The sequence below is a fragment of the Pleurodeles waltl genome, chromosome 1_2, assembly GCF_031143425.1.
Source record: "Pleurodeles waltl isolate 20211129_DDA chromosome 1_2, aPleWal1.hap1.20221129, whole genome shotgun sequence".
NCBI lineage: Eukaryota > Metazoa > Chordata > Amphibia > Caudata > Salamandridae > Pleurodeles > Pleurodeles waltl.
Genome location: NC_090437.1, coordinates 796,196,960 through 796,224,337, shown reverse-complemented (window position 1 = coordinate 796,224,337; position 27,378 = coordinate 796,196,960). Strand labels below are relative to the sequence as shown.

Genomic DNA, 27,378 nt, shown 5'->3' with positions numbered 1-27,378 from the left:
CAAGCATCCAATTCAGTTTCAATAACAGAAAATAACTCTTCAACATTGTCAAAGAATTCTCCAACCCATCAGCTGCAACAAACAACAGGAACTCTGTGACAACCTTGCAAACTTCTTCCACAACAAGATCGGCAACATTTACAGAAACCTCAAACCCCAGCCCAAGACCATTGACTTCTTCAAGTAACACAACAACCCCGCTACCACCACAGCCATCCAACTAACCAAATGGAACCAGCTCGCTCCACAGGAGACCGCCTCCATCATGAACTAGGTCCACTCAGGGCCCTCAACCGACCCATGCCCTCACCACACCTAGGTGAAGCCAGAATCACCACCTTGTCCAACACCCCAATTGCCATGACCACCTTCCCTGGGGACTGGAAACATGCAGAAGTCAACACCCTACTAAAGAAACCATCCGGAGACTGGAGCGGACTTAACAGCTACCAACTGAACTCCCTGCTCCAGTTCCTGGCCAAAGTATTAGAAAAAGCCATCAACCAACCACTCTCCTCACATCTGGAACGGAACTTCCTTCTCGACTCCTCTCAATCCGGATACCGCCTCAACCACAGCACTGAGACAGCCCTCACAGCAGCTACCAACGACATCCAAGCCCTTCTCGACCAAGGAGAAACTGTGGCTGTTTTCCTGATAGACTCTGTAGCTTTCCATATGGTCTCCGCCCACACACTCATCACAAGGCTGCACAACATAGGCATTCAAGGAGCCACCCTCAGATGGATTACCTCTTTCCTCACCAGAAGAATGCAAAAAGTCTGCATTCACCTCTGAAACCAAGGAAATCACCTGTGGATTACCCGAAGGATCCTCGCTCAGCCCCACCCTCTTGAACACTTACATGAAACCTCTGGTAAGCATCGCCAAAACCCATGGACTCAACATCATATCCTATGCCGATGACACACAATGCATCCTCTCCCTCTCCAAAGACAACACCAAGAACAACTTCCACAACTGCATGACAGATGTCGCCATCTGGATGAAGGACAACTGGCTGAAGCTCAACAAGAACAAGACAGAGTTACTGATTTTCGGAAACAAAAGCTCCCCATGGGACGCATCCTGGTGGCCCTCAGAACTCAGACCTACTCCTAGCCCCAATAAAAATGTGAGGAAGCTAAGCATCATTCTGGACAACAAGCTAACCATGATGACTCAGGTCAACTCTGTCTCCTCCTCATATTTCTTCACCTCTGCATGCTTTGTAAGATATTCAAATGGCTGCCGCAAAGTTTCAGATGCACCATCACCCAGGCCCTCTTCTCCAGCCGACTGGACTATGGCAATGCTCCCTGTACGGGGATTGCAGCTCACCTCCTTTGATGACTACAGACCATACATAATACTGCACCCAGACTCATCCTGGATCTCCCTAGATGAATCCACATCACCCCCCTATCTCAGGGAACCTCCACTGGCTCCCTGAAAAGAAAATATGCCAGTTTCAAGCTCCTGACTCATGCACACAAGGCCTTACGCAACTGCGGACCCACCTACTTCAACCACCGCCTGAGCTTCCATCAGCCCCCGAGAAAAGATGCCAGTTTCAAGCTCCTGACTCATGCATACAAGGCCCTGCACAACTGCGGACCTACCTACTTGAACCATCACCTGAACTTCCATCAGCCCACCAGACACCTCTGCTCTGCGTTCCTTTCTCTAACCCTCACCACCGCATCTGGCATAGCAGATGCGGAGGTCACTTCTCCAACCTAGCAGTAAAGACATGGAACAAGCTTCCCTTTCATTCACGGACCTCCCCGACTCTTCCAAAGTTCCAAAAGTCCCCGATGACCTGGCTATTTGGCTAATCAACTGGACTCTGCCAGCATCTGGAGATCCTCATGGGTAACAAGCAATCCCTCTATAAATCTACTGATTGATTGATCAATTGATTGATTGATACGGTTAGCAGGAAACTGAGTGCCACAGAGAGTGGCTCCATTTCTGAGGGCCGGTGTTTTCATGTCTCGATGTATGGACATTCTTGTCTCTATATGTCCCTGTCCCAGTGTTAATGAGTCTGTTGGAGAAAGTAGGAATTGCAGGAGCCAGAGTCTGAACACATGTTGTGGTGTGAAACACCCTCAATACTTGGCACCTGAATACCTGTTGCTGAATGGCTGCATCTCACGCGAATTTGCAGCCACCTTAGAGTCTGAAGAGAATCAGAAGCAAGAGAGGTTAAAAGGTAGGGGACAGTGTCTTGATGGAATTAAATGATTTCATGTAGTGGGAATTGCCCCCTAGGGGTCAGGAAAGAGCTACGAGACATGACATATTGAATGTACACAATGGAGACTCTCAGAGAATAATGACACCTATTGCTCCTTGGACTTGGTTGATTATTAAAGTGGAACTGGGCAGAACATGAAGCAGTACATGGCTCAGAATTCTGACAGAAGATGTAATTCATTAATGCACCCCTGATTTCCCACTGCAATAGTATGGGATTATCACTGTCTAACGCAAAGTACTCCTGCTTGAACAGATTCCCACAGAGCAGCCTCATATTGCATGGTTGTAGACTTCAGGGGCATGTTTGTATATTAGGTATTCTATAATAGGAGAATTAAAACACATGCATATGGCTGACAGAGAGGGAATAACTGTCTTGTCACTGTAAACAGTGCAACGCTCGTCTAGTTATTTCTGAAGCATAATCACAACCAAGGATGGTCAGAGGTGGATCCCTGTGCCTCCTACCCATCATAATATATGGTAAACATGCAATTTACTTTTTAAGTCACAAATTCACTTTTGGAACAAGAAAAGAATACGCTGAAGAGGATGATTACTATTATTCCTATTAATATTATTAGAAGAAAAAGAGAGCAGGGGTCTTGTGGGGAGCCAGAGCAGTGGCTAGATGACAGAAAAGCTAAAAAGTCAGCCAATCAGAGCAAGCAAAATTCAAAGAAGTCTCTTAAGACAGCAGGCATCCTGGGCATGGCCTCCCGACAGGAAGATAAATTCTTCCTCAATGTTTGTTCTCATCTTCGTCCTCCTTCATAATGATGCAGGAAACAGATCTTCATTAAGCGAGGCGGGGGGGCGTGAGAGCTGACAATTATGTATTAATCAGTCAGCCAGGTCTGATGCCCTTCTGTCTCCTAGAATGGGAGAATGCCTAGTGTAGAAGGCTTGTATCTCTGCGATGAGGTTCAAAACCAACAGAGGGACATTGAGCAATGGTATGTGAGGTGGAGTCCTCTCTTCAAGCTGGACACAGGAAAGTTGAGAGAGAAGCACGAGGGGAAGAGAAATCCTTACATAAAAACACACGAAGAGGGGGTGAAAAGGGGCATGAATAAGGGGACTGTAACCTACCATCAGAACAAAAAAGGCAATTTGAAATAGTTTGCTTTCCAATATTCAACATTGTTGGTAATGGTTTCTATAGACATATTTTTTTGGCATTTCATTTGAAGTATGCATGCACAGCTTCAATGACTTTTCTCTTTTCACCTAACGGGTTATACTTTTTTATTTTTACATAAAATAGTAAAACATTTCCACAGGTTTTATTTTACAGAGTGTGGTTGCTCTTAGACACGACCCTAAGAACACACTTGAATTCTCTGTACAAGACCACATTATTCACATGATGTTACATACACTCGGAAGAAATGAGTCACCCAAATATAATTACAATGAACACATACCTGGTTCGGTGGCAGATCGAGGTTCTGTCAACGAGAAGAAAATTACAAGAATAAAATGAAAATATGATATGCAACCATGTCATTGTGTCTAGCAAATTACTATTCCATGTCTGTCTAGCTAGTATATGGTCAAAACATGAGTCAAAAGTGGTCTTAATCATGGCTACTTTTTGTCCCAAATATATATGTACAAGGTATTTGTTTAGCATAAACCTAACCGAAAAGAAGCATAAGGATGTACAGGGTTTGTGATATATTGGCACTTATTACAAACGGGAGCTCTCACTGCGTTCCACATTTGTTACTGTGCTACCTACAAGGCCATTGGAATTATGTGAATTTAAGGCTGCTGCGTTTTGCGAATAATTATGGATTTGTTGTATTTGCCACAAAGTCCGCCATCTGCTTCATAATCTGCAGATTTTAACAGCTTTCTGTTGTTTTTGCTGTATTTGGGTGTTAAACTGGTATTAATAAGGAGACACCTTTGCCCAGCAGTGTTGATATGTAAGAATTACAAAATAATGAGGTAATACTATCACAAAATGCCCCACATAATTTGCCTTTTCGTGCTGGATAATTTAGTCAACCCTTCTGCATAATTTGGTCCTCCCCTACCGCATAATTCCAATGGCCCTGGCTATATGTCATGTACCCAGGATAGTTGAGACAGAAAACCTGCCCCAAGCTGTGTTCTCGGAGAGAGAATAATACTGACCATAGGAATGCTTTAAGCTGGTGCTGTGAGGCAGCGTCACTACACTACTCACACAGCTTCAATGCACCAGGCAGCCTGGGTTATCTAACTCAACAGCAAACACAAACATACTTTGTCTTTTTGTCCATCATTACCCCGATGGAGGCGAGTGGCTTGAGAGTTGGCAAAGCAGACATATGGGGTCTGCTCACAAAGGTATTTATGAGTATGTAAAGTAGTACTCCTGTTGTATACTTTCATGTACTGTGACATGCTTTGGGAATTGGTCCCAAACACCTAAAATGGAAATAAAATGGGAATATTCAGAAAATATTAATATATAATTACTACAAATAGAAACAACTGTGCCCTCTTTGCTCTTTTAGTAAGTTTTATGCCTAATTTACAAAGGCATGTAAGAGTACATAAAAGAGTACTCCTATAATACTACTTTTCTTACTCATTAATGATTTTGTGAAGCAGCCACATGGACTGTCTAACAACAACTAGTACGGATGTGGTAAGTCCAATGTTTGGAAAAACCCATCCGCTGCACCATCAGCAGCAGAAATATAACACCTCCCATTATCTTTCCCACAAAACTTTCAAGCTGCTCTCCAACTTCTAGGAATTTCGACTCCAAGGAACATAAAAACATATACTTGAACGCATATACAGTGTTCCCCTTTTTCCTTTGAGGCCTCCTTGCAGGAAAAGGGTGCATTTTAGAGGATAGATTCATCTGAAAAGACCGAAGGATCACTGTCGACAGGGACAGCCTGCTCTGTATGAAAAATCGCAGCAAGTGCAACGCATTGGCTGAGCATTCTGCAGCGGGGGTGTTTTCTCACTTTGCTGCACAATCATTGCCATGTTAAGGAGCACGTGCTGGGACGTAACATGTGGTGGGAGCAGGTGGATTGTCAGTGTGCCATCACCCTGGGGTGCTGTATTACAGTAATAGTGTCCGTGGAGCAGAGCATCCTGCAAACCCTCAGAGTGGTAACCTCTCCTGCGGTTCTGTGAATGTGTCTGGGGACCTTCCACAGGCTTGGAGGGTGGCCAGTGGGCACTAGCAGTGCTTATTTTGGAAAATGAATAAATAAATGCAGTGCCCAAAGGTTTCTCAGGAGTCCGCTTCCCACTTACACTATGGACGTGGCTCACTTTCACCTCTGGTGCATCCGACTACTGGCACGGCAAAGTGCTAAATTGTTCAATTTGAAGACAGCACACAAAGATTCCAAGCTGTCCCAAACTAGGCAAGACCAGTGCACCCAGTTTGACAGGCATTCTTCTACACATATTCCTGCATTCAGACTGATTAAGTCAAAACCACAAGTTCCACAATGCAATTGAAATGTAGGACTGACTACAGTACCGAAAGCCAACATGGAACGATGGGATGGTCATTGGGTCCACATGCTTCCTTAAAAATTACAGGCCATTTTCACTACTGATATTAGAGTGAGGATCAGGCTTGGCTAACCACTGGCACCCTGTACCTTCCACGAATCATGGGCCCCCTATAGTCAACACGCATCAGCCTGCACTGTGCATTTTGACACAGAAGGCGAGCTGATGTTAGTGATGGCTTGTTAAGCAGTCATGTATTTAAAGGTGTCCGAATGTCATGAAAGAGCATGATGCAGGCCTAGAGTTTTACAATAACGAGCTTAGTGTGCATGAAAGTGCAGAAATCCAGTTATAGTCTTGTCTCAAAAAAACAAATCTGTTTTTTCTTTCTGATAGGTGCTTTTTATGTAGGGGTACTGATTGTCAGGGAACATGTTCAGTCTCGGAAAACTAACTTCCATTAACACCCAGACATAACTACAGGAGGGTGAAGTTCGAAGGAGCACAAACGTCTACTCTTCTGTCAGTTAACAGCAGGTGGCGAAATTCACAATTAAGGGTACAATCCACAGTACCTTAGAAAGGCAGACAAATGAACGTCCTAAAAACCCAATGGGAATGAGCAAGCGTATGTGGTGTGCATATCATGTGGCTTCTGTTCGTTGACGTGCCTTGGATTCATTTCTTACCCTCTTTCTCACAAGCAGGTTACAATCCATCAGACTGTGTTACAGTGTATGATATTTCTCCTGTAGGGGAGCAGCATAAGGCAAGGAGACATTTTGAGGCCATGACCATGGGCCAAGGCAACAAGGTTGATGAAGCCTGAGGTACACAGGCACCGTGAAAGAAGCATTCTCTGTCTTCCTACTGCCCATGGCCCATCGTGGCAATGGGAAAGAAGAAAAAAAAGCATTTGCAATGCAATAGGTCTCATATTTGCTTGAGTTAGAGCTATTGGCACTGTAAATTCATAACTGGATTTTTCTTGCCACATAATTTGGTCAACCCTGCCTCATAATTTAATCTTTTCATCCCATATAATTCCAGTAACCAAAGCACTTCCATTTATCTTCTTCCTCTATTGGCAGCAAAAAATAAAAATGTTGCCATTTAGCATCCTAATTTAAATCTGCCATGCTAATTCCAATAGAATACCACTTTCACCACGCCACCATCAGAGTTTCTGGCTGGCTAACACAATTCCCCAAAAAAAGACACAAGACAATCACAGGGGAGAAATACACTAGAAGGGTCACCTAAACATACCAAGAGTGTTCAAGCAGTAATAGTGTAATAAGGATGTTAAGTTGGCCTGAATCAAGGTCATAATTGTCATAAGGAAAGATTATTAAAACATATATCATATAAACCTTTATCAGAAATAAACTTTTGGCATTAGACTGTAATATTCAAAACAGCCCATAGAGGGCACCATAACAAAAATATCATTTGTAAGAAACATGGTGATGAAACCATATTGTTAGCCCCTACAGAGCATAACCCCATGAAAAAAAAAACAGGAGAAAGTAATGCAGTGTAACCATCAATTTAGCCCCCAAAGGCATTTGTAGGGCTAGCAGGCCTACTGCAATGATATTACAAACAAGGCCTTAAAATAAAACTTCTCCCAGCAGTAAAACAAAAATGTAAGCTATGATAGCACTTAAAATGACACCGAATGGTGGGAGTGGTTTTTAATTTTGGGTTCCCCACTAACCTAGTGAGGGGACCCAGAGGTGACCTAAACAGAAAGGGTGTGTGGTGCTGAAAGGTTTGGTGGTGGTCCCATTGTCCTAGGACCACCACATGCTGAGTTATGAGCAAAAGTGTTTTGTAAAAGTAATCCCCTGCAAAGCATTATGGAACGTATTTCCTGAATGCAGTGAATATTGTAGTATTGGCTCTCCCACTGTGCCGGGAGAGCACTTTCGCTTTGAGGATTTCTGTTTTACGTAAAGCATTTAGCAATTTCCAGTGTTTTAAGGGGAGAGCCACAAGAAATGACTCTGATTAGGTAACTATGAACAATGTGACCACCGCTCCAGTACCACTGATCGAGTTCATGCTGTTGTGCCTGTTCGTGCTGTGAGTGCTATGGCGGCCATGCAGCATAAAGGGGAGTGACAAAAGAAAAAAATTGTTCGCCCACGCTGAAGCATGTTGGCAATCGTGCAATAATCCATGTAACAGGGGCAGTCTGCAAGGTGAGACAAAAACAGCTTCAAGGAGGGACAAACGTAAAGCATTTACCAATAACATAAAGTGATTTTTGAAAGGCAAGCCCAGTAACAAATGAAAGTGATGGGTGTGAGAAGGGGGTGGTTAAAAGCCCACAATACTTACAACAGTGCTTGCACTTGACATAAAAAATGCTGCGTCCCCAAGGCCATGCTGCCAAGCAGCACGAAGGGGAAAGACAAAAGACAAAAATTGTTTGCCCACGATTAAGTAAATCGGCAATCCTGCAATAATCCATGTAACAGAGGTAGTCTGCAAGTCGTGACAAAAACAGCCTCAAGGAGGGACAAATGTACCAATGACATCAAGTTATTTTTGAAAGGCACGTCAAGGAACAAATGAAAGTGATGTGTGTGAGATGGGCATGGTTAAAAGGCCACAATAATTACAACAGGTCACAGCACTTGCGCGCTTGACCTAAAAACTGCTTGGACACGTTTATATAACAAGATTTTAAGTGCCTGATTAGCGTGACACACATCAAGCAGGCAGGGGGTGGGGCGTTTGATAGGGATCACAGAACATGGGTGGGACAAAAAGAATCCGAGTCCCCCAAATAGATTGCCAGTGGGGTCCACCTGCAGCCATTGCCACAAATGGGTACTCTTGACTGGGGTGCATTTCTTAATTACATCCACTCTTGAGGGGACCCTGCAACCTGTAATCGACATGTGCAGTGCTAACCATGAGCAGAGAAAGGACGTGTGCTCTGGGCCACGCTGCCTGGCTCTAGAAAGCATCCAGACAGAATTTGCGATGGACAAAGGTATATATTGACTACATTATGGTGGGAACCCACTTCGGGTCAACTACTCCATGCTTGCCCGAGCAAATAAAAAAAACCTGTAATATTTAAATTTCCTCGTACTTCCTCTACGTTTGCGTGTTCAGAATTACAGAAGGGCAACCAGGCTAAACGACACATGGCGAAAAGAGCATGTGGCGTCGACTCTTATGCTCCAAAGTGCCATTTTTCTTGCCCTTGACACATCAGAAGTATATCTCCTAAATTACTTGTTCGCCATAGTCTCGGAAGATGTTTATTTTAACATTATGACTGCTACGAAAAAAATCTAAGGTTAGTAGGATTGCTCAGTGAATTGAACTATTGCCTCTGAACAAGTCTAGTGGCCGATTCGGGCTTTTCTCCTTCTAAGGTCAGTAAATTGAATAACCATTACATCAGTTAATAGTAGTGTTTGCTGCTTTACATGGATTAGAAATGGCAGGAGTGAGGTATGAAGTCTTATCTTCATTATTGTTATTTAGCCGTGCAGGGAGGGCCCCCTGTCTAACGCTGCTGCGGGTGCGCCCACCGGGGGCACTCTCGGCATCAAGGCACACTCCATCAGGATAACAAAACACCTTTCTTGCTGAAAGGTTCCCACGCAGTGAATGTAGAAAATATGTTAATTTATGTGCTTTGATGACTTACAAACTTCAGGCAAGCAATGATTTGTGGGAAAACAGATGCTCATTGTTGTCTCAGGTGGTCAGGGCTAATGGAGTTTTCTCAACTCCGTGCTATAAGTGCGTTGGGCGTTTTTTTTGCAGTAAGACATTCAATCCTTCCCCGCTCACACACCCACCTGACACACCGCATCAAATATCTGACAATTAACAACACTGTGGACGGCTGTCCTAGGGAGCGAGCAATTGTGTCACTTACTTTTCTGAAGCAGCCGGAAGTCGGGAGAGTCTTGGATTTCAGTGCCTTGGCGAAACCAATTGACCTCCAGGGGAGGGGTGCCTCTAACTCTGCACTCAAGCACCACGACCTGCCCTTCGTACGCTGCGATGCTTTGAAGCTCCTGAAACACGAGAAAAGTTCTTAAAACCACACTATTAGCCTGACGCAACGAGAGGAGATGGATACTCGAATGGCATCAGTATATCGAAACACGGTGTTGCTGTATGTATAATTTAAAATCACAGTATTACGCTATCCATTTTTGTATCACTGTATTGCGGTATGTGCTTTTTTATATCATAGCTTTAAATCGTATTGCACTGTGCATTTTTAAATCACAGTATTGCAGTATGTGCACTTTTGACAGTGCGCAGGTATATGATGATCATTAATTCATGCTGTCACAATTTGCTCTTAAAGTATAGATCCTTTGGTAAAGAGACTTTTAGGGCCTGATTATGAGTTTGGTGGTTGAATCGCCCAAACTCCAATACAGCGGTTGTGAGGAGGCCGTCAAGCTGGCTGCCTCACCACTGTTGTATTGGGCTGACCCTCGGAAACAGTGAAGCAGCATTCGCCTCGGCTCCCTCAGGGAGTCGAGGCCAATGGCATTGCACCCAGCACCCTCGGAATGCGCACTGCCCGTCATAGCAGACACAACATGGTAGTGGGCAGTGAAGGGGCCCCCCAGTGGCCTTGCCTTTCCGCCAGCCTTTTCATGGCTGGAACCCCACCATGGAAAGGCTGTCGGAAAGGAAAGTCGTGATCAGCACAGTAGTACCGAACTCAGCACCAATGTGGTTGACCACCACTTTCACTGCAGCCAACCCTTCGGGATCTCTAATCCTGGTGGTCTGACCACCAGCATCATAAATTTGGCAGATGGACCGTCAGGGATGCAGCAGTTGGACCTCCACAGCACTTACGGCGGTGCTATGGCCCATCATACTCGTAATCAGGCCCTTAAAGAACAAAGACTGTCCACTTCCATGCACATATCCTGAAGATGGATAACTCCCACAAAGAACTGTTCCCCACTTATAGTAAGCTACTGTCCAAAAACTGCACTGCTTACGAAAACCCAATGGCAGATTCACTCTGTAAAGAAAACATTGCAAGGCCTGCCCATCACCAGCCTACCCACACAAAGAAAATGTTGTGCCATCCATTATCCAGCAAGTTCACCACTAACCAAGAGTAATGGATAATTCTTCTCATACTCATCACCACCCACAAAAATCTGCAACACAAAGGACTCAATCTATACCTTGCTTCACTGCCTCCTCTCATCAGCAGCTCAACTAAGGACGTCCCACACAATCTCAAACACATAATAATTACTCTACTCTTAAAATGCTAAATATTAAACCCTTGCATCATGTTTACCTATGGGCAGTACTTAAATAGAGCCGCAGATGGGGCCCACAGGCACTCATTTTTGAAGATTGGCACTCATTTTTCTGCACCAGAGTTTGACCTAACGTGCGAGAGGGAGTAAATGGAAGAGAAAGACTGAAAAACAGTGACAACAAACTAAAGCAAGGATGAAAAGGAACCCGAATGAGTGAGATAAATGGGCAGTGTGTGCCTGGTAACAGAAAAATGAACGGAGCACTCCTTAAGTAATTAATTTGAAATCCTAACTGTATACATGGAATCAAACATTATGTCACAAAATGCTGTAAATGCTCATGAAGTGATAGACGGAGATGACCTTGATTTGTGATGGATCCAAGACTGTGCTGTATCAGTTACCAATTTTAACACAAAAAATACCAATAAGTATGAAGCAATAACTATAAAACAAACAAAAATACATAAATGTTCCAAAAATGTCACAAACACATCGAAATAAGAAAATAAATGCCACACATTTAACATAAATCATATAATCCAGTTAAAGACAGATGTTCTTCCAAAAGAGCTCAAAGTCAAAGCACCAAAATTCCAATCAGTCCATAGAAAATTATGTGCAATGTCCAATCAGTTGACTTTGGGCAGTGAAAGTTTTTGTCCTCCAGTATAAACAGATTGATTTGCAAATTTCGGATCACATTCAGCCGACACGTGTTTCGTCCTGTGAGGAACTTTATCAAGGCTTATCTTCCTGTACTCAGTATATACTGTTCCAGTAATAGTTAGCCAATTGAATACCAAATAACTGCACATCTGTGTTAGATTGTCTCTAGTCAAAACGTTCCCAGTTGGATGTATTAGGTTGTGATAATATAGCCAAAGTGCGGCTTCCACAGCTAATTCAAGAATCCAAGCATTAATTTGTCCTGTTACTGCCGGATCCGACCGCAATTACGCACCCTTCCGCATCGCTGCCAGTGTGTGCCTGGTGTTGGATAAAAGAGGGATGAGGTGGAATCATGACTGTAGCCTTGATATTCTGTATTGTAGGCCATGTGGTTCACAGCAAAGATTTGAGCAGCACTTATTATTTTTCAAACTAAACGCTGGCTATTGGCCCTCATTATATCTACCCTGTACTACAAAGTAACTGGGAATCATTATTAATGCTCAACTCTTCATCCAATAGGAAAACAACACGCAGAGCAATTTCCGATCTGCTGTCTGACTACATCAAGCGGCTAGAATTACTCCACTAAACATAAGAGACTAACATCTCACTGCACACGATCAAAGATGAACTTGCAGCACACGTTCTGAAAGGCCTCTCAGAACCATACATCACAATATGCGGATTGAATGTCTTGTATCGTTTGATGGAATTGAAAGGGCTGCACTTGACTGATTCTTATCCTTCCTGAAATCCACACTCAGAAAATCTTTCTGGGGTACTTTTTTATCTGAATACTTCTATCAACATCCCTCTCACCTACTGTCTTCAGCTCTCATATGGCTGAGGGACCACACCTTGGAAGGTAGCCTTCATTCACAAGCACCAATTTGAAGACAACACCAGATCTATTTCAAACTGAAAACGAGTTGAAGGAACACCAGCAAGGGATAAAGCGCCTAAAAGTGTCCCAGAACTGTCTGCAGAATAGTCAGACACCAGAAATCTTGGTCATTGACTTAATGCACTCCTAAAACTCCTAAAAATTACAGTTTATCAGCTCCCGGCTCACAAAGAGTGCCTGAAATGTCAATCTACAAGGCTTGTAGCCTGAGCACTCTATGTAAGTTAACACAGTCACCAGGAGTCCAATCTTTTAACAACACCATCCATGAGGATTTCTTTTCTCCCTTGCACCTTCTTCATAAAATTTCTTTGGGAAAATCACTTGTAACTTCCAGATTTGGAGAGTGCAAACCTGTTTGCGCTTAGATCTAAGAAGGTAGAAAAGTTCTAAAGAACCGGGAAACAGACTACGCAGCTCATTCCTGATCTGTGAAAGCAAACCTACATCATAACCATGCTGGAGCCATGCATTTGCTCCTATATAATGAAACAATACAGTTTTAGATTCTGTGCATCTGTCACCGTGGTCTGCAAGGCTGCACCTCATGACACCAGTTCCATCTGTCTTTCAGACACTCTGCTGTTGCCTCCGACAACATTGTAGACTTGAAGGAAAGTCCCAAGCGTTTGCAAACCCCAATCACGACATTCTTAACAGCCAATTATCACAAATGAGTCTTACAAAGACAGTGAAAGACAACACTACATGTGGCTGGCAGGAGACCCTACAATGACCCTTACCAATCACCAGCTTACCTTGCCATCCTATGATTTCATATGAGCACACTCTCATCAAGGCATTACTATTAAACATTTATTACTGTGGCTGTCCTTCTTGATGATTCAGAAGGGCATCACCCACATCTACCTGAATCACCTGGATACTGCCATAAGTCGCTGGTCGTAAATGCCCTCAAAGCACATTTAGAAAGATTTCACCCGGCTCCTGAACTTAGATTTCTACCTGCATAACAACTCTGTTTTGCACTGCTCCTGCCATCCTCAGGCTAAGGTCTGTAAGGCAGCTACTAGGAAAAAGGACCAGGGTATTAGGACAATCTGGTGAAGGAAGCCCAGTTTCACACAGATTTCAACCTTGAGTGTATGAGTTCTTGTCAGTGAATTCTAGCCATGAAACAGGACACTCGCAGATTAATCTAATATGAACAACCTGTAAAAATGCGGGTTTGTGCACAATTCATTTTTTATATATTTAAGACTACTTAAAAAATAATTTAGGCACTGTGCCGAAAGAAAGAGCTCATGGGATACCAGGGGGAGGTTGAGAAGGAAAATCACCTAATAAGCAGAGAGTGTATGATGCTCTGGCAGAGAAGGACCATGGAGAGCAAAAAGTCCACAAGAGGGCAGAGGCACACATAAAGTATTGAAGAGGCGATGGTGGGTGTTGGGCTAAACATGAGAAGAGCAGCACTGGATGCATCTTCTTTTACATCATCCTAGCAAATGGAAAGGGCAATGTGGCACTTGAGGTGGAAGGGCTGTGAACCAATACTTCCCCTATGATTCAGGAATGCCCAAATGTGGGTCCTGTGCTCACTGTGCACTGGAACCAAGTTACAGCTGACTGAAGAGCTCCAGTCAAGGCTAAACTGCCCTTGGTTTGCTTGTGTTCCAGTTCAGGGAGGTCCTGGCCTGGCAGTTTGGCTTAGACTGTACCTACAGGAGCTGGGTCAAGACAGATTTGCATATATCTGGATCCAAGCTGAGTTGGTACTGCGTGGAAAAAATAGGGACTGGGATGCAGCCCAAGTAATTACCAGTGGCTGAGATTATTTCAAGCATTCCACCCATCACTTATTTGCATACTTCACTCCTACTTATCATGGAATGCCTTTCCTATTGTCCCATAGATCTCACAGTGAGCCAGAGTAAAGTTGCTCATGGCACAAGGAAAACACTTGAAGCACCTATTTGCATAGAGGATGAATGTGCCTCCATTGCACTGACTGAGTGCTTCTCTATCTAAGCAATGTTATAGAAACGTCTTTCAAAAATCTAGAGATAGTTGTTATCCTTCCTGCCGAGGCTGTTTCTTGTGAAATAAACTGTAACATTATTTCTGACAATGCCAGAAGTGAAAACGATATTGAGTACTATCTTTTAGCTTTTCAAAAATAAAATATGTCATATTTTAAACATTCCATCACCTTTAGTTGTGAATGTTAGGAGCACATATTTTGGCAAAACACTTGTCATGTTACATTAGGTTGCAGAGTGCACTAATCACCCGCGAGGGTACCCAGACCCTTGAGCAGGTGTGCAGGCATGTAGTCTCCAGAGAATTATTAAAAAAGCAAGGTCTTCAACTTCTTGCAAAATTCAAGTAGCAAGGAGGAGTCTCTGATGTATTGTGGGAGGTCGCTCCATGTTTTCGGTGAGATGTAAGAGAACGAGCAACTACCTGCTCTGCATCTTTGAATTTGGAGGATGTGTGTGAGTAAAAGTGAGGCTGAGCATAGGTGTCTGGTAGGGTTGTGCAAGTGTATGAGGTTGTTAAGGTATGCAGGTCCTGTGTTGTGCAGGGCATTGCATGTGTGTGTGAAGAGTTCTGAATTGGCAACGTTTGTGAATGGGGAGGCCAGTGTAGCTCGCAGAGGAGCGGAGAGATGTGGGTGGAGTGGAGATGATTGAGTGTGAGTCTTGCAGGTGTGTTCTGGACAGTCTGAAGTCTATTCAGGAGTTGCTTAGAAACTCCGACGTACAGTGCCTTGCCATAGTCAGTCAGTTTCTGATAAGTGCTTGTGTGACAGGTCTGTTGTTCTGTGACAGCCACTTGAAGATTTTTTTCATAGCATTCGTAGGATGTGGAAGCAAGCGGTGCCCACTGAGTTGACTTGTGCCATTATGATCAGCTTGTCATCAAGGACGATCCCCAGATTTCTAGCATGGTTGGTGGGTGTTGGTGTAGGTCCTAGCTCATTAGGCCATCAAGTGACATCCTATGGGGAGTTCTTGCTTCCAGAGACTATTATTTCCGTCTTGTCAGAGTCCAGTTTCAGGCAGTTGGTTTCCATCCTTTATGCTACCAAGGTCATGTAATCGGTGGTTTATTCTGGTGGTGGGCGTCTTTTCCAATAGGAAGAAGGTTATTTGTGTGTCACCTGTTTAGGAGATGAAGGTGATGCCCTGAGACCTGATGATTTTGGCGAGAAGCACCATGTAGACGTTGAACACTGTTGGGCTGGGAAAAGGGTTGGGCTGAGATATGAATCCCCAGGAGACTCTGTATGCAAGTTTCTAGGCTTCAGATGCAAAGGGCGTCAGTCTGACTCTTTGCGTTCTCCCTATGGGAAAGGAGCAGATCCTGAGCACTGGCCCTAGAATACCACAATTGTGGAGTCTTCTGATGATTGTGATGTAGGAGACTGCGTCATAAGCCACAGAGAAGTCAAGGAGGATGAGGGTGGCTGTTTCCTTTGTGAAGGATGGTCCTTATATTGCCTGTGGCTTCAATGAGTGCAGCTTCTATGCTGTGACTCTTTCTGAAACCTGACTGAGTGTTGTCCAATTGGTGGTAGAACTCAAGGTGGCTTGTGAGTTGTTTGTTGATGGAATTTCCGATTATGGCTGGGTAGGGAAGCAAGGAGATAGCACGGAAGATGGAGAGTTGGCTGGGGTCAGCTGAAGGTTTCTTGAAGAGGGCGGTGACCTCTGCGTATTTCCAGGCTTCAGGGAAGGTAGAGGAGGTGATGGAGGTGTTCATGATGAGAGCTTTGCTGTTTGTTGATGAACTAAGGTAATAGATGTGGTGGGGGCACTAGTCAGATGAGGCCCCAAAGTGAATGGTCCACATGATTACAGCTGTTTCTTTGCTGGTGGTTTTTAAAGAAACCTGAATGTGTGGTATGGCAACATATAGAATACAAAAGTTAGAAAAGTGCATTTTGAACCCCAGACTGAACAATCTCCAACTGAGTGAAAGGCCACATTGACAAAATGCAAATTTGATAATAGTCAGAAAGGTGTAGTCAAAAAGCTGCAGGGCACCTAGTGCGGAATCCCAGGTCATGCAGAAGAAAAGCGTGGATAATTTTTAACAATTAATTACATTAAATTAATTGGAAGTTAATTTAATTTATTATGAAAAATGAACTGGCAAAATAACAATAGGGGAAAAAGAATACACAGTAGACCTTTACTATGTTTACCGTGAATGAAGGTGTAAAACAAGAGTAATGGAGTAGGAAGCTAGTGTGATGGAGCAGAAAAAGAGAATTATTAAGGAATAAAGATAGCAGTGGGTTGAGGCGCACTAAAGAAACAAGTGGGGGAACAAGGTAGAGGGAAGACACAGCACCATGGTGGCCCTCCCGCTACAGATGTTCAGGTGCACATAGGATCGTTAAAGAGGTTGTGGATCTTTCGAGCAGTTGATCAAAGGGCACAGGTAATGGTAACACCCTACCCACATATAAAACAAAAGAATCAAGTTGACCTTGTCACATTTGACAGTGCCACACAAAAAAGAACTAAGGGCCAGAAGTACCAAAGGATTTTGCCCATTCTGTGTCTATGGGAAAAAGCTTTCGTACATATGGCCCTAAGCCCCTTATTTACTACAGATTGCACAAATGTGCTGCCACACAATTTAATACTCATTCTTCTCCATTTAGACACTACTTTGCACTCTAGTTAAAAGATAGCATTCCACAAAATACCTTTGAAAGAGGAGAGCAGGTTTGCTACCTGTAAGGCTGGTTCACCTGCTTTGCTCTATGATGAATGGGCCTGACTCACAAAGGTAAACTAACACTTTGTAGAAAGTTTACTACTGTTTTGATATTCACAAGCTATGAGTGTAATTTTACTACAAGTAATTTTACGACTGTGGAGTCTCCACAACTGTAAAAATTACTAGCCATAAAATTACAATTGTAGTTTGTGCATACCAAAGCAGGAGCAAACATATTACAAAATGTACGTTTACCTTTGTGAATCAGGACCAATATGTCTATCCTTTAGTGAAGAAAATCTCAGTGTGGCTGTAGCAGCATATCTTTTTAAGGTCAGGTGATTTAGAGGCTATAAACATGGTGTGTGTTGTTCTAATTTTTAGTGTGTTTTTACCACAGAAGTTTAAATCAGAATCCTAAGAATTTATGGAACAAGCAAATCATCTGCTGAAATAAAATGCCTTGTTGGGCATTATTAGAAAAATGGGGATTTCTAATTATCCTAGGGTAGCTGGAATTTATAAACTTTCAAGAACGCCTGTTCCACCTAGACTCAAATCACCTATTGATACATTGTGGGAATTGTTTATGGGATAGATTATGGTATAAGATACATTCCACTGCACGCACTGCAAGCCTCACACAGACCCTATATTTTTTTAATAATAGACTTTTCTACGCTCCTGTATGCCTTTACAAACTCAAACCTACACAAACGACAATTGTTGGCGCTGCCTCACTCAGCAAGGTACTAACTTTCACATGTTTTTTTCTTGTCCATCCCTATCTGCTTTTTGGTCCTCAATATGGTCCCGCATTTTAGCAATAGCTCAGATCTCCTTACCAATGTCATATGAAATACTGTTTTTGGGTGGCATACACGAAATCTGGAGTTCACTCAAGCCTCTTGGAAAATTGGTGGAACTCTTGCTTTCTATTGCAATCTCTACTATTACTTCTAACTGGAAATCTTCGGAGAACATTACTCTCAGACAGTGGTGGAATTCTGTATGTTATCATCATAGACTTGACAGCTAAAAGCTTAATTCAACAGGAACTTTCTTCAAACGTCATCAGCTATGGTTGCCATTAAGTAACTATCTATCACGCACTGCGAAGGAAATTGATTTTTCTCCTCATTTTTAAAAATTTCAATATATTTCCTGTTTTTCTTCTATATACTTATTTCATCTTAAAATCGCTGTGACTGTGTCTATTACCTCTCTCTCCACATGGCTATCACTTGATTCCCCTTTCTATCCCTGTAGCTCTTCTTCCTCTCCCTTTCTCTTTATTCTTTCTTTATTCAAACTTGGAGTCTTTGATACAATATTGTGGTACATGCCTAATCCATTTACATGTTTAATGCGCATTTATAAATACAATATTCTTTATTCATATATATTCACAACTGCATATCTCTGTTCTGGCAATGTTAAGTTAATGGTCTTGTATTTGACTCAATAAAAAAGTATTTAAAAAAAAGAAAAAAGGGGATGCAAGATTCCGTTATAATACTGTCTGCCTTTGAACAAGTCACTCTCAAGTGTTCTGTCCTGGTCAAATATTTCAGAGACAGTTATTTAGATTCATTTCTGTTGTTCAGCAGTTGGACTGCACCAAATTCAGATTGAAAGTGCTTTCTTGACACTGACGTTGAGCAGAGAAGGTCTTCCCAGCAATAACAACAAAAAAATCAGCCTTGTATGTTGGAAGGTGTCTCTAGCTAGCAAAAGACAGCTCTCTGGAATATAATGGAGGTTTAATGAAAATATGTAAACAATTAATCCAGTGAGAGAATACATAAAGTAACACTTTGTCAAAACACTGAGATCATCGTTTAAAGAGTCCCCGCATGACTTGCAAGAACAGTGTGCCAATTCCTTTTTCCATTATTATTGCCCCAGGGTTAGCACTAGTTTTGCTGAACTGTTGCCACGTTAGCAACGCAACAATATCATATCAATGGTAAAAACGTGTAAAATGAGATGTAGTTCACTACCGCTCATTTAACATGATTTTTGCACACATGCGGCTGCCTCCAATCGAGGACCTTAGTGCCCCATTTAAAATGTGAAGGGATTGCTGTTCTCCCGCCACACCTAAAGTTGGGAGAACCCCTGGGATCAGGTCAGACTGCAGAGCTTCAGGCCGCTCTACTATAAAACCCCTTTACATAGTGACCCCTCCATCTCACGGTCAGCAGATCACAGTGATAGTTGCTCACCCGACTTAGCAAGGCTACTGCCACTGATTTTCTGTGCCAGTTTGTATTGCATGGCAGCCTGGCAGGGAAAACAAACAATTGTTCTAATGTGTAGTAAGAAAACTCATGCACATCTTTCCTGAAACAAACTTCCGGTTTGGGAGTTTGTTTCAGAAGTTAAAAAAAATGAAAGCCTATTAGACCAAACTAACATGGTGCATGCTCATCTTTCATTTTTGCGGTCAGTGCTTCGGTTGCAACAGCAAATGCGTTAATGGCACAAAGATCCCCACTACACAGGCAGGGATTTCTACATATGCCCAATAGTCTTTTTTGAGAAGGCAAAGGCCAAGGGCTCTGTTAACCCGGCGGTCCGGCAAGCCACTTGTCAGTGCAGCCCTGCCAAGTATCACGCATCATGCGCCATTCTAACGCATTTCAGTGTGGTGGTCCGCATCACCACACTAAAATGGAAAATCACTAATTATGGCGCCTCCAGTTAAGGGAATGCCATAATGCACAGATTAAATGTCTGAGCAGTGCTGGGCTGAGTGCGCTGTGCACTGCCTGCTCCGGGCACGCTAACATCAGGGGCTGGCTCTTGGTGCGCTTGCAGTGGCAGTGGAATAGTCACTCTGTTACAATGTATCTAACCAAGTGAACAGAGACACACCCATCCCTGGGGCGGCCCAACCAACACACACGTGTGAAACTGACGTCACAGTCAGTGAGCGTCCAAATCATAGCCGGAGTTATGTCTGCAATTGCGGCATTATTGGCTCGGACTCAGCTGCGTTTCATTTGGCAGCACCATTTGCAAGAAGTTATAATGTGGCTTCTGCTGCGGCCCCTCTGTGTTGCAGCTGATTAATCCTCCTCTGACCCCCTCCCACTCACCGCAGCAGGCCCAGGCGACCAGTGGTGGTGGTGCCGGTCTGGATTAATTTCTGTCGTGGCCATGGTGGCGATTGAAGTCCTGCGACTCCGGCCCGGACTGGCCTGGCGTGGCTGAGTGACACTGTTGTGCTGATAGGCCTGGGCCACCTAAGCTAGATGTCCAGTACCCTCCCCTCGCCACCCCTGGCCTCCTGAGTTGGCTGCTAGTGCTTTAACACTGCAGCAGCCGGCTGGGGGCCCCCAACATATTCAAAATGGAATCACCATTCATGATCTGTGCCAATTCCTGCCAGAACGCCCTTCCCTCCTCTGCGCAACAGTGAGTCGCATTTACAGTGCCCTTCCATTTCTGGTGTTTTGCAGCAGTTTTAAGATCTTCTTAGAGTTTCTTGTTTCTCAAATGGGTGAAATTGTTTCCCTTGTTTTCATTGCTTGATGTGTGCTTGCGAGAAAGTGTCACTCGTGGTTGTGAAAATGTCACTCATAATTACACTGAAATTATGAAAATGTCACACATAGCAATTTGAAACCTTGGCAGCTATGTCAGAGTCTCATGACTATTATTCTTAGCAGTAGTCCCGGTAATTAAGAGATGTTGCAACAATAAAAGATAAAATGTGATTTCCTGTAATTACTTAGTGCTGTGCCAAGGGCTGGCAATAAATAAATAAACGTCTAATCACAATATGGTATCCCACTGAGTAGGCTCAAGGAGAAATATTGGATAATAAGTTTTCACTATACAGGATAATGAATGCAGGGCATATCCTCCTGGTTGATGTGTTTGCCAAACACAGAATCAGGTAAACAAGTATAAAGTAGGAGCCTGTAACTATGTTGAACTTGTGTGCCAAGTTTAAGCAGTCATATGGGCAAACTGATTTGGCCGGACAGACCTTATTTTCTGTCAGATGCCATGTTTATATGTATAATTGAAGCATACATCCTTTAGGCAAGGTTTTCCACTTGCGCAAGATAAATATTTTCATTCAAGTCTGAAATAGGGGTAGGCATAATATTCTGTTTCACCAGTGGGTGGCACTGGCAGAATTTTGGTGACGCCACATTTTGGCCAAATTCCGCCAATTGCTGCATGGTAGAATTCTTTCTTGTGCAAAGCTATAGGAACTAAGTTGGCGAGCGAGATTGGGAATCCGCTAGTCTCATTTCTGGTCACTAGGAGGACATACACTGAGATTTTTCTAACGCTGGCAGTCACGCCTGTTCACGGTCAGAAAGCTGCTGCTCCAGCAGAATATCTACTTGAGCTGCAGTAAAATCAGCTTGAGTATCTGCGCCCTCTAGTGCACCGCGTGATGCCTTTCACACTGATTTTTCAGCACGGAATGCAATATGGGCACTAAATCTCATCACAAGCAGCGCAACATGCCTATTTCTGCCCGTTGGTGGAACTACATGGATTCTCACTAAGATTTTATGTAACTGTGCAGGTTTCTGTGGAGTCAAATTCTGCGAGTTCCACCGACCACAAGCCTGAAAATCTACTTGAGCTGCAGTAAAATCAGCTTGAGTATCTGCGCCCTCTAGTGCACCGCGTGATGCCTTTCACACTGATTTTTCAGCACGGAATGCAATATGGGCACTAAATCTCATCGCAAGCAGCGCAACATGCCTATTTCTGCCCGTTGGTGGAACTACATGGATTCTCACTAAGATTTTATGTAACTGTGCAGGTTTCTGTGGAGTCAAATTCTGCGAGTTCCACCGACCACAAGCCTGAAAATCTACTTGAGCTGCAGTAAAATCAGCTTGAGTATCTGCGCCCTCTAGTGCACCGCGTGATGCCTTTCACACTGATTTTTCAGCACGGAATGCAATATGGGCACTAAATCTCATCACAAGCAGCGCAACATGACTATTTCTGCCCATTGGTGGAACTACATGGATTCTCACTAAGATTTTATGTAACTGTGCAGGTTTCTGTGGAGTCAAATTCTGCGAGTTCCACCAACCGGTAAACATCCTTTATGCCGAATTTTTTATAACGAAGTCCTGGTTAACGAAAGCGGAACAACGCTTTCTTTAACCACGACTTCGTTATTTTGTGCCTTAACCACGCATGTCCTGAACAACGAACATGCATAGTTAAGGTACAAACAAGGGAGTCGGCTGAGGAGGACGACGCAGATGACAAGGTGACGACTCAGGTAAGTGGGGGGTTTTAGGTTTTGGGGTGGGGTTGGGGGGGTGGGGCATTTTTGGTTTTTCGGGCGGGGGTGGGGGGTGGGGGGTTTTAGGTTTTGGGGTGGGGCTGGGGGGGTGGGGCGTTTTTGGTTTTGGGGAGGGGGTGGGGGGTCGGGGGTTTTAGGTTTTAGGGTGGGGTTGGGGGGTGGGGCGTTTTTGGTTTTGGGGAGTGGGTGGGGGGTCAGGGGTTTTAGGTTTTAGGGTGGGGTTGGGGGGGTGTGGCGTTTTTGGTTTTGGGGAGTGGGTGGGGGGTCATGGGGTTTTAGGTTTTGGGGTGGGGTTGGGGGGTGGGGCGTTTTTGGTTTTGGGGAGTGGGTGGGTGGGCAGGGGGTTTTAGGTTTTGGGGTGGGGTTGGGGGGTGGGGTGAGGGATGTAGGGTGAATGGTGCCTATTGCTAATGATTTTATCAGGAATGCCTTTACAACGAAATATCGTTGTTAAGGCATTCGTGGTAAAATCATTAGTAGTAAAGACGAGGTCGGTGTTCCGACTTCGTTGTTAAGGTTAGTAGTAGTTTAAGATTCGGTGTTCCGTCATATAATCCCACCGACCACAAGCCTGAAAGAGGAACTCATCTAAACTTAAGTGTCGTCTGAGTTATGAATGACGAAACACTCTTGGTTCCTGAAGGACTCTGTAGAACTGCGATGTTAAATGTTAGAACGTGGTGAAGTGAATGCAAGTTTAGAATGCTGTGTTTGCGGTTACACGCAGTTGAATAAAGACGTGTAACATACAGCTCTGTGGGTGACGTAGTTATTGGCGGGTACACCAGCTGCGGAACACGCTACAAAAACCATGCACAATTATCCAGGGACAGGGGTTAAATAATACTCCATGGAGTGATGCACAGGAGAAAAGGAGCATGAAAATGGTAGGAGCTGGAAAGTAGGATGGGGAGGGGCAGCTTGAAATGTGTGTTTTGGGCGTGACGCAGGCATGGCATTACTCTATACAGAGAAGCAAAAACATGCAGGCGAGAATAGTTTAACCTGTGAAATTACAATAATAGAAATGCAGCTAAATTATGCACATTACTCCTGCCATATTGTCCTTCTAGTCACTAAATCTGAAGTACTGATAACCAGTGCAGTAAGAGGTAGTTCCGTTCTTTGGGGGAAAAATCCTAAAGAAGGAACACATTTAGCGAGTGCGAGCAGCAGCTCTTGCTTGCTGCTGTGCTCTGTGCATTTAGTGCTATTTCGTATCACACAATGCATCCTCACGTTCATTTTGCATGCAAGGGGACATTCTGTGCTAAGAAAATAGTGCTAAATGCTGAGAATAAGTTGGCGGAATATCTTACCCCAAGAGGACATTTAGTGAGTGCGAGCACCTGGTTGTTATTTGTGTTCTGTTGCATTGTTCACGATAGTTCTTAGCACAAAATGCATCTTTGTGTCAATTTTAAACGCAATGGGGTATTTTTGTGGTAAGAATTAGCAGTAAACGCAGAATGACTCTTCCTGCATAATTCTGCGTAATCTTGTGAATTACTGGGTAATTCCATAATGATTACACTACAAGGAATTATGTGAGTTATGCCTACCCCTCGTCAAAAAGAAAAGAAGGAAGGTAAAACTAACTTAAGTTAATAGTTTTGGATGAGCAATTATGACACTGTTATTTGGCAACCGAATAGAGCACGTCTATGCATGTATGACTTCAAAGTGCATTCGTGAGCACGGACCTTTTCCAAGGTTTCCGTATGACGTATTTCTAGTCGATTCTCTCCTGGGGAGGGCCAGTTTCTACTACACACTAGTGTAGCTAGCATAGCCAAGGAGCTGTGGCCTTGCTACCCAGCTGCCCCTCTGTCCTCACTTTTATTTCGGGCGCTGCTGAAGTATGGAGGGGCAAGACATCTGATCTCGTATTTATACAAGGCCATGCTGGCTAAAAGACTCAGTTTCCGGCTAGAATGGCATGGGTAGCAGTCTTGGTGGTTCAGATTGAAGAGTCACATTGTCATAGGATATGCTCACAGGTGTATACAGATTCTTGTAAGGCAAGATTTAAATGAGCCCTCTTTAACTATCTGCATCATACTTATACTACGCAGATACTACTCCATAGGAAAGATCACACAGAGCCGAAGGGGTGCTACTGCTGCTCGGACCAAATAGCATCCTTCATACACCTGGCCTCGTCTTGCCCACCGGTTAGGACATTCTGGGAGACTGTGGTGCAACATCTAGGGGCAGCCTGTGGAATACATGTAGAGCAGGACCCTGCGGTTGGCCTACTGGGAGATGTAAAACCACATAAGGGAAGAAAGGTAGAGTATAAATGTACCCAATTGACGCTCCTATTAGCAAAACGGAGGGTGGCTATTACTTGGATGGCTCACGCAGGACCAAGTGTCAAACACTGGAAAAGGGATGTGTGGATTGGGCGGTGAAGAAGGATGTTCGCCTTAGGTGAAGTCGGAGGGACGATAAAGTAGAAGAAAACCTGCAGACCTGGGGAACATTATTAACTAAATTTGAAGAAGGGGAAAACCACTTATAGGAGAACTCGACATACAGTACAAGATAAAGGAGGACGGTGGTAAAAATGGTACCATCACAAAGAAGTGAGGGGAATAAATCCCAATAGCAATATACATAATAACAGCATTACATAAATGTGTGGTGATAAAAGTGAATCAAATGCCGAATAATTGCACATAGCCGTAATCTTAATTGTTTCATTGTTGTTGATATGATTGTTAAAAGTCGTGCTTCAATCGATGTATGTACAAAAAAATAACAACACAAAGATTCTAAAAAAAATGTTTGTCCTCTGAGTCATTTTACTCGGTTGCTACTCATCCTGGGCTTGCACTTTTTATTAGGTCTCGTCTGCGACAGTGCATGTGCTGCATGCACTCTCACTTGCGAGAGATAGTGGATGCAACAAAGGGGCTTGCAGCCTGCCTAACTGCTTAACATTCATTGGCTTCATTGTCACTCTTATTTGCTACCTTCTAATTGGCCAGTGTGTGTTGGCCTTACTCCCTTTTTTTCGGCTGGAACATGAACCAAGTACAGATTGCTTCAGCTTGATTGTTTGTTTCTTTCAGTTGAAAATGCTGTGATTGAGGCACAACTTTTATTTTTTCTTCTTCCCTGCCGTCCTTGTTGAACCTCTTGCCATTTCTAGCTATGTTTTACTATGGCACCCACACTTCAAACAAACTCTTTTCTTCTTTGAAATGGATGTTAATTGTGACAACTGATGTTATCTGCTTCATATTGTATTTTCACTAAGACATGGGCGCAATTAGATTCTTTATTAGAGAGGATCTTTTCCAAAATGTCATTTTTTTCCTTTTTCACGTATGGGGATATTAACTGATGTGCTCACAATCACAGGAGTGTTGTGCCAAGACTTAACACACATTGGTAAAGCTAATAGGTTTTGCCTTTGAGATTATTGGCTCTGCCATTGCCTTTTGCTCATGCTGTGCATCATGGACATTGCTGACTTTGGCAATGATTTGTAACCATGCTGTATAGCAGCATCATTGATGTGCAGCATAGCTCAAAATAATAATAATAAAAAAGGACTGTGATGCAACCAGTGCCAGTACCCTTTTAAAAAGAAACTGCATTAGCTCTAGCTGTAGCATTGCACTTTTTAAAGTTAGTTTTAGCCACACTACAAACCATCCGTGCTGCTGTACAGCATGGCTACAAAACATTGTCAAAGCCAATAGCTCTCACAGGCGAGATGTATTGTCTTTGCCAATGCTTGGTCTTATTTTCACCGGTGGCACATATTGGTCGCCTGATTTTTTTTCTTCCATTTTTGATCCACAGTTCAGGAAGCATGAGCCGCATGCCACATCAAGGCGAGGTTGCTGTAGCAATGGTATCCTTAGATTAAATAATATTTCTCTTGGCTGACCTGTCTTATGTGTGTTGGCCGGTCTGCCAAAGCTGCGCCCTTAGAGTCCAACACATGTTCAGAAATTAAGTATGGGAGTGAATGTACTTTTTTGTTTTGTGCAATGTTTTGAGGCCACGCCTTATTGATTTCTTTTTTTGTCTACAAAACAGTCACATGCTTTTTAGGATACTAAATAAATGTCCCTTTTTATTTTTCTTAAAACTGCACACATCTTGAATGGGCATGGTAAAAGGGTAGTTGGCTTTCCTGGGGATTAAATATGGATCTGACTCTACGTGAAACTCTTGGGTTCAGCTTTAGTTATTCGAGTCAAATTGTTTGGAGATGTTATTAAACACCCAACAAGACCTTTAGATTTAAAGAGCTCCCGCCTTAGCCTCTGTGTGAAGCTCATAGGCTGCATGTAGAACTAGCTGAAAAAGTGGGGACAACTTGTCAGTATCTTCAGAGAAAACAAGTGAATGTCAAATGTATTTTTTTCTAAATGTTGAAAAGGTATTTTTCTTTATGTCCTCTGAAATGTAATTATGTAAGTTCCTTATGCTAGCAAGGCGAGAAGGCAGAACAGGTAGGAATCAAGGTTCTGCACCTGGCTAAAGATCACACTAATTGCGGGTGTATTTAATAAAGTGCCTGCAACACCATCAACTGATCTTAGTGCTACATCCACATATAGTCCATTACACACTTGCCTAACGCAAGAGTAGAAAAATGGAGTTTCTAACAATTTCTGGAAATGCCTATAACTCCCCAAAGTCCTAACCTTCAAGGAAGAGCATTCCATAAGGAGAGAGTCAACCGTGAGATTGGACCATCTCCTTACTGTGAGCTACAGAAACAGGGGATAGTCATGAGCCTTTGAGCTATGAAA

The 27,378-nt window shown here is 43.4% G+C and overlaps 1 protein-coding gene across 6 annotated transcripts in view; it reads right to left on the bottom strand.

The window, feature by feature from the left end:
- PALLD (palladin, cytoskeletal associated protein) overlaps positions 1 to 27,378 on the bottom strand; it is an 847,172-nt gene that overhangs the window by 383,006 nt on the left and 436,788 nt on the right. For all 6 annotated transcript variants that reach the window (XM_069244048.1, XM_069244031.1, XM_069244040.1 and 3 more), the window contains 2 exons: positions 9,656 to 9,797; positions 3,693 to 3,716 (listed from right to left, as the gene is read on the bottom strand). In XM_069244048.1, coding sequence (XP_069100149.1) covers positions 3,693 to 3,716; positions 9,656 to 9,797 — 166 coding nt within the window. The remainder of the gene's footprint in view (positions 1 to 3,692; positions 3,717 to 9,655; positions 9,798 to 27,378) is intronic.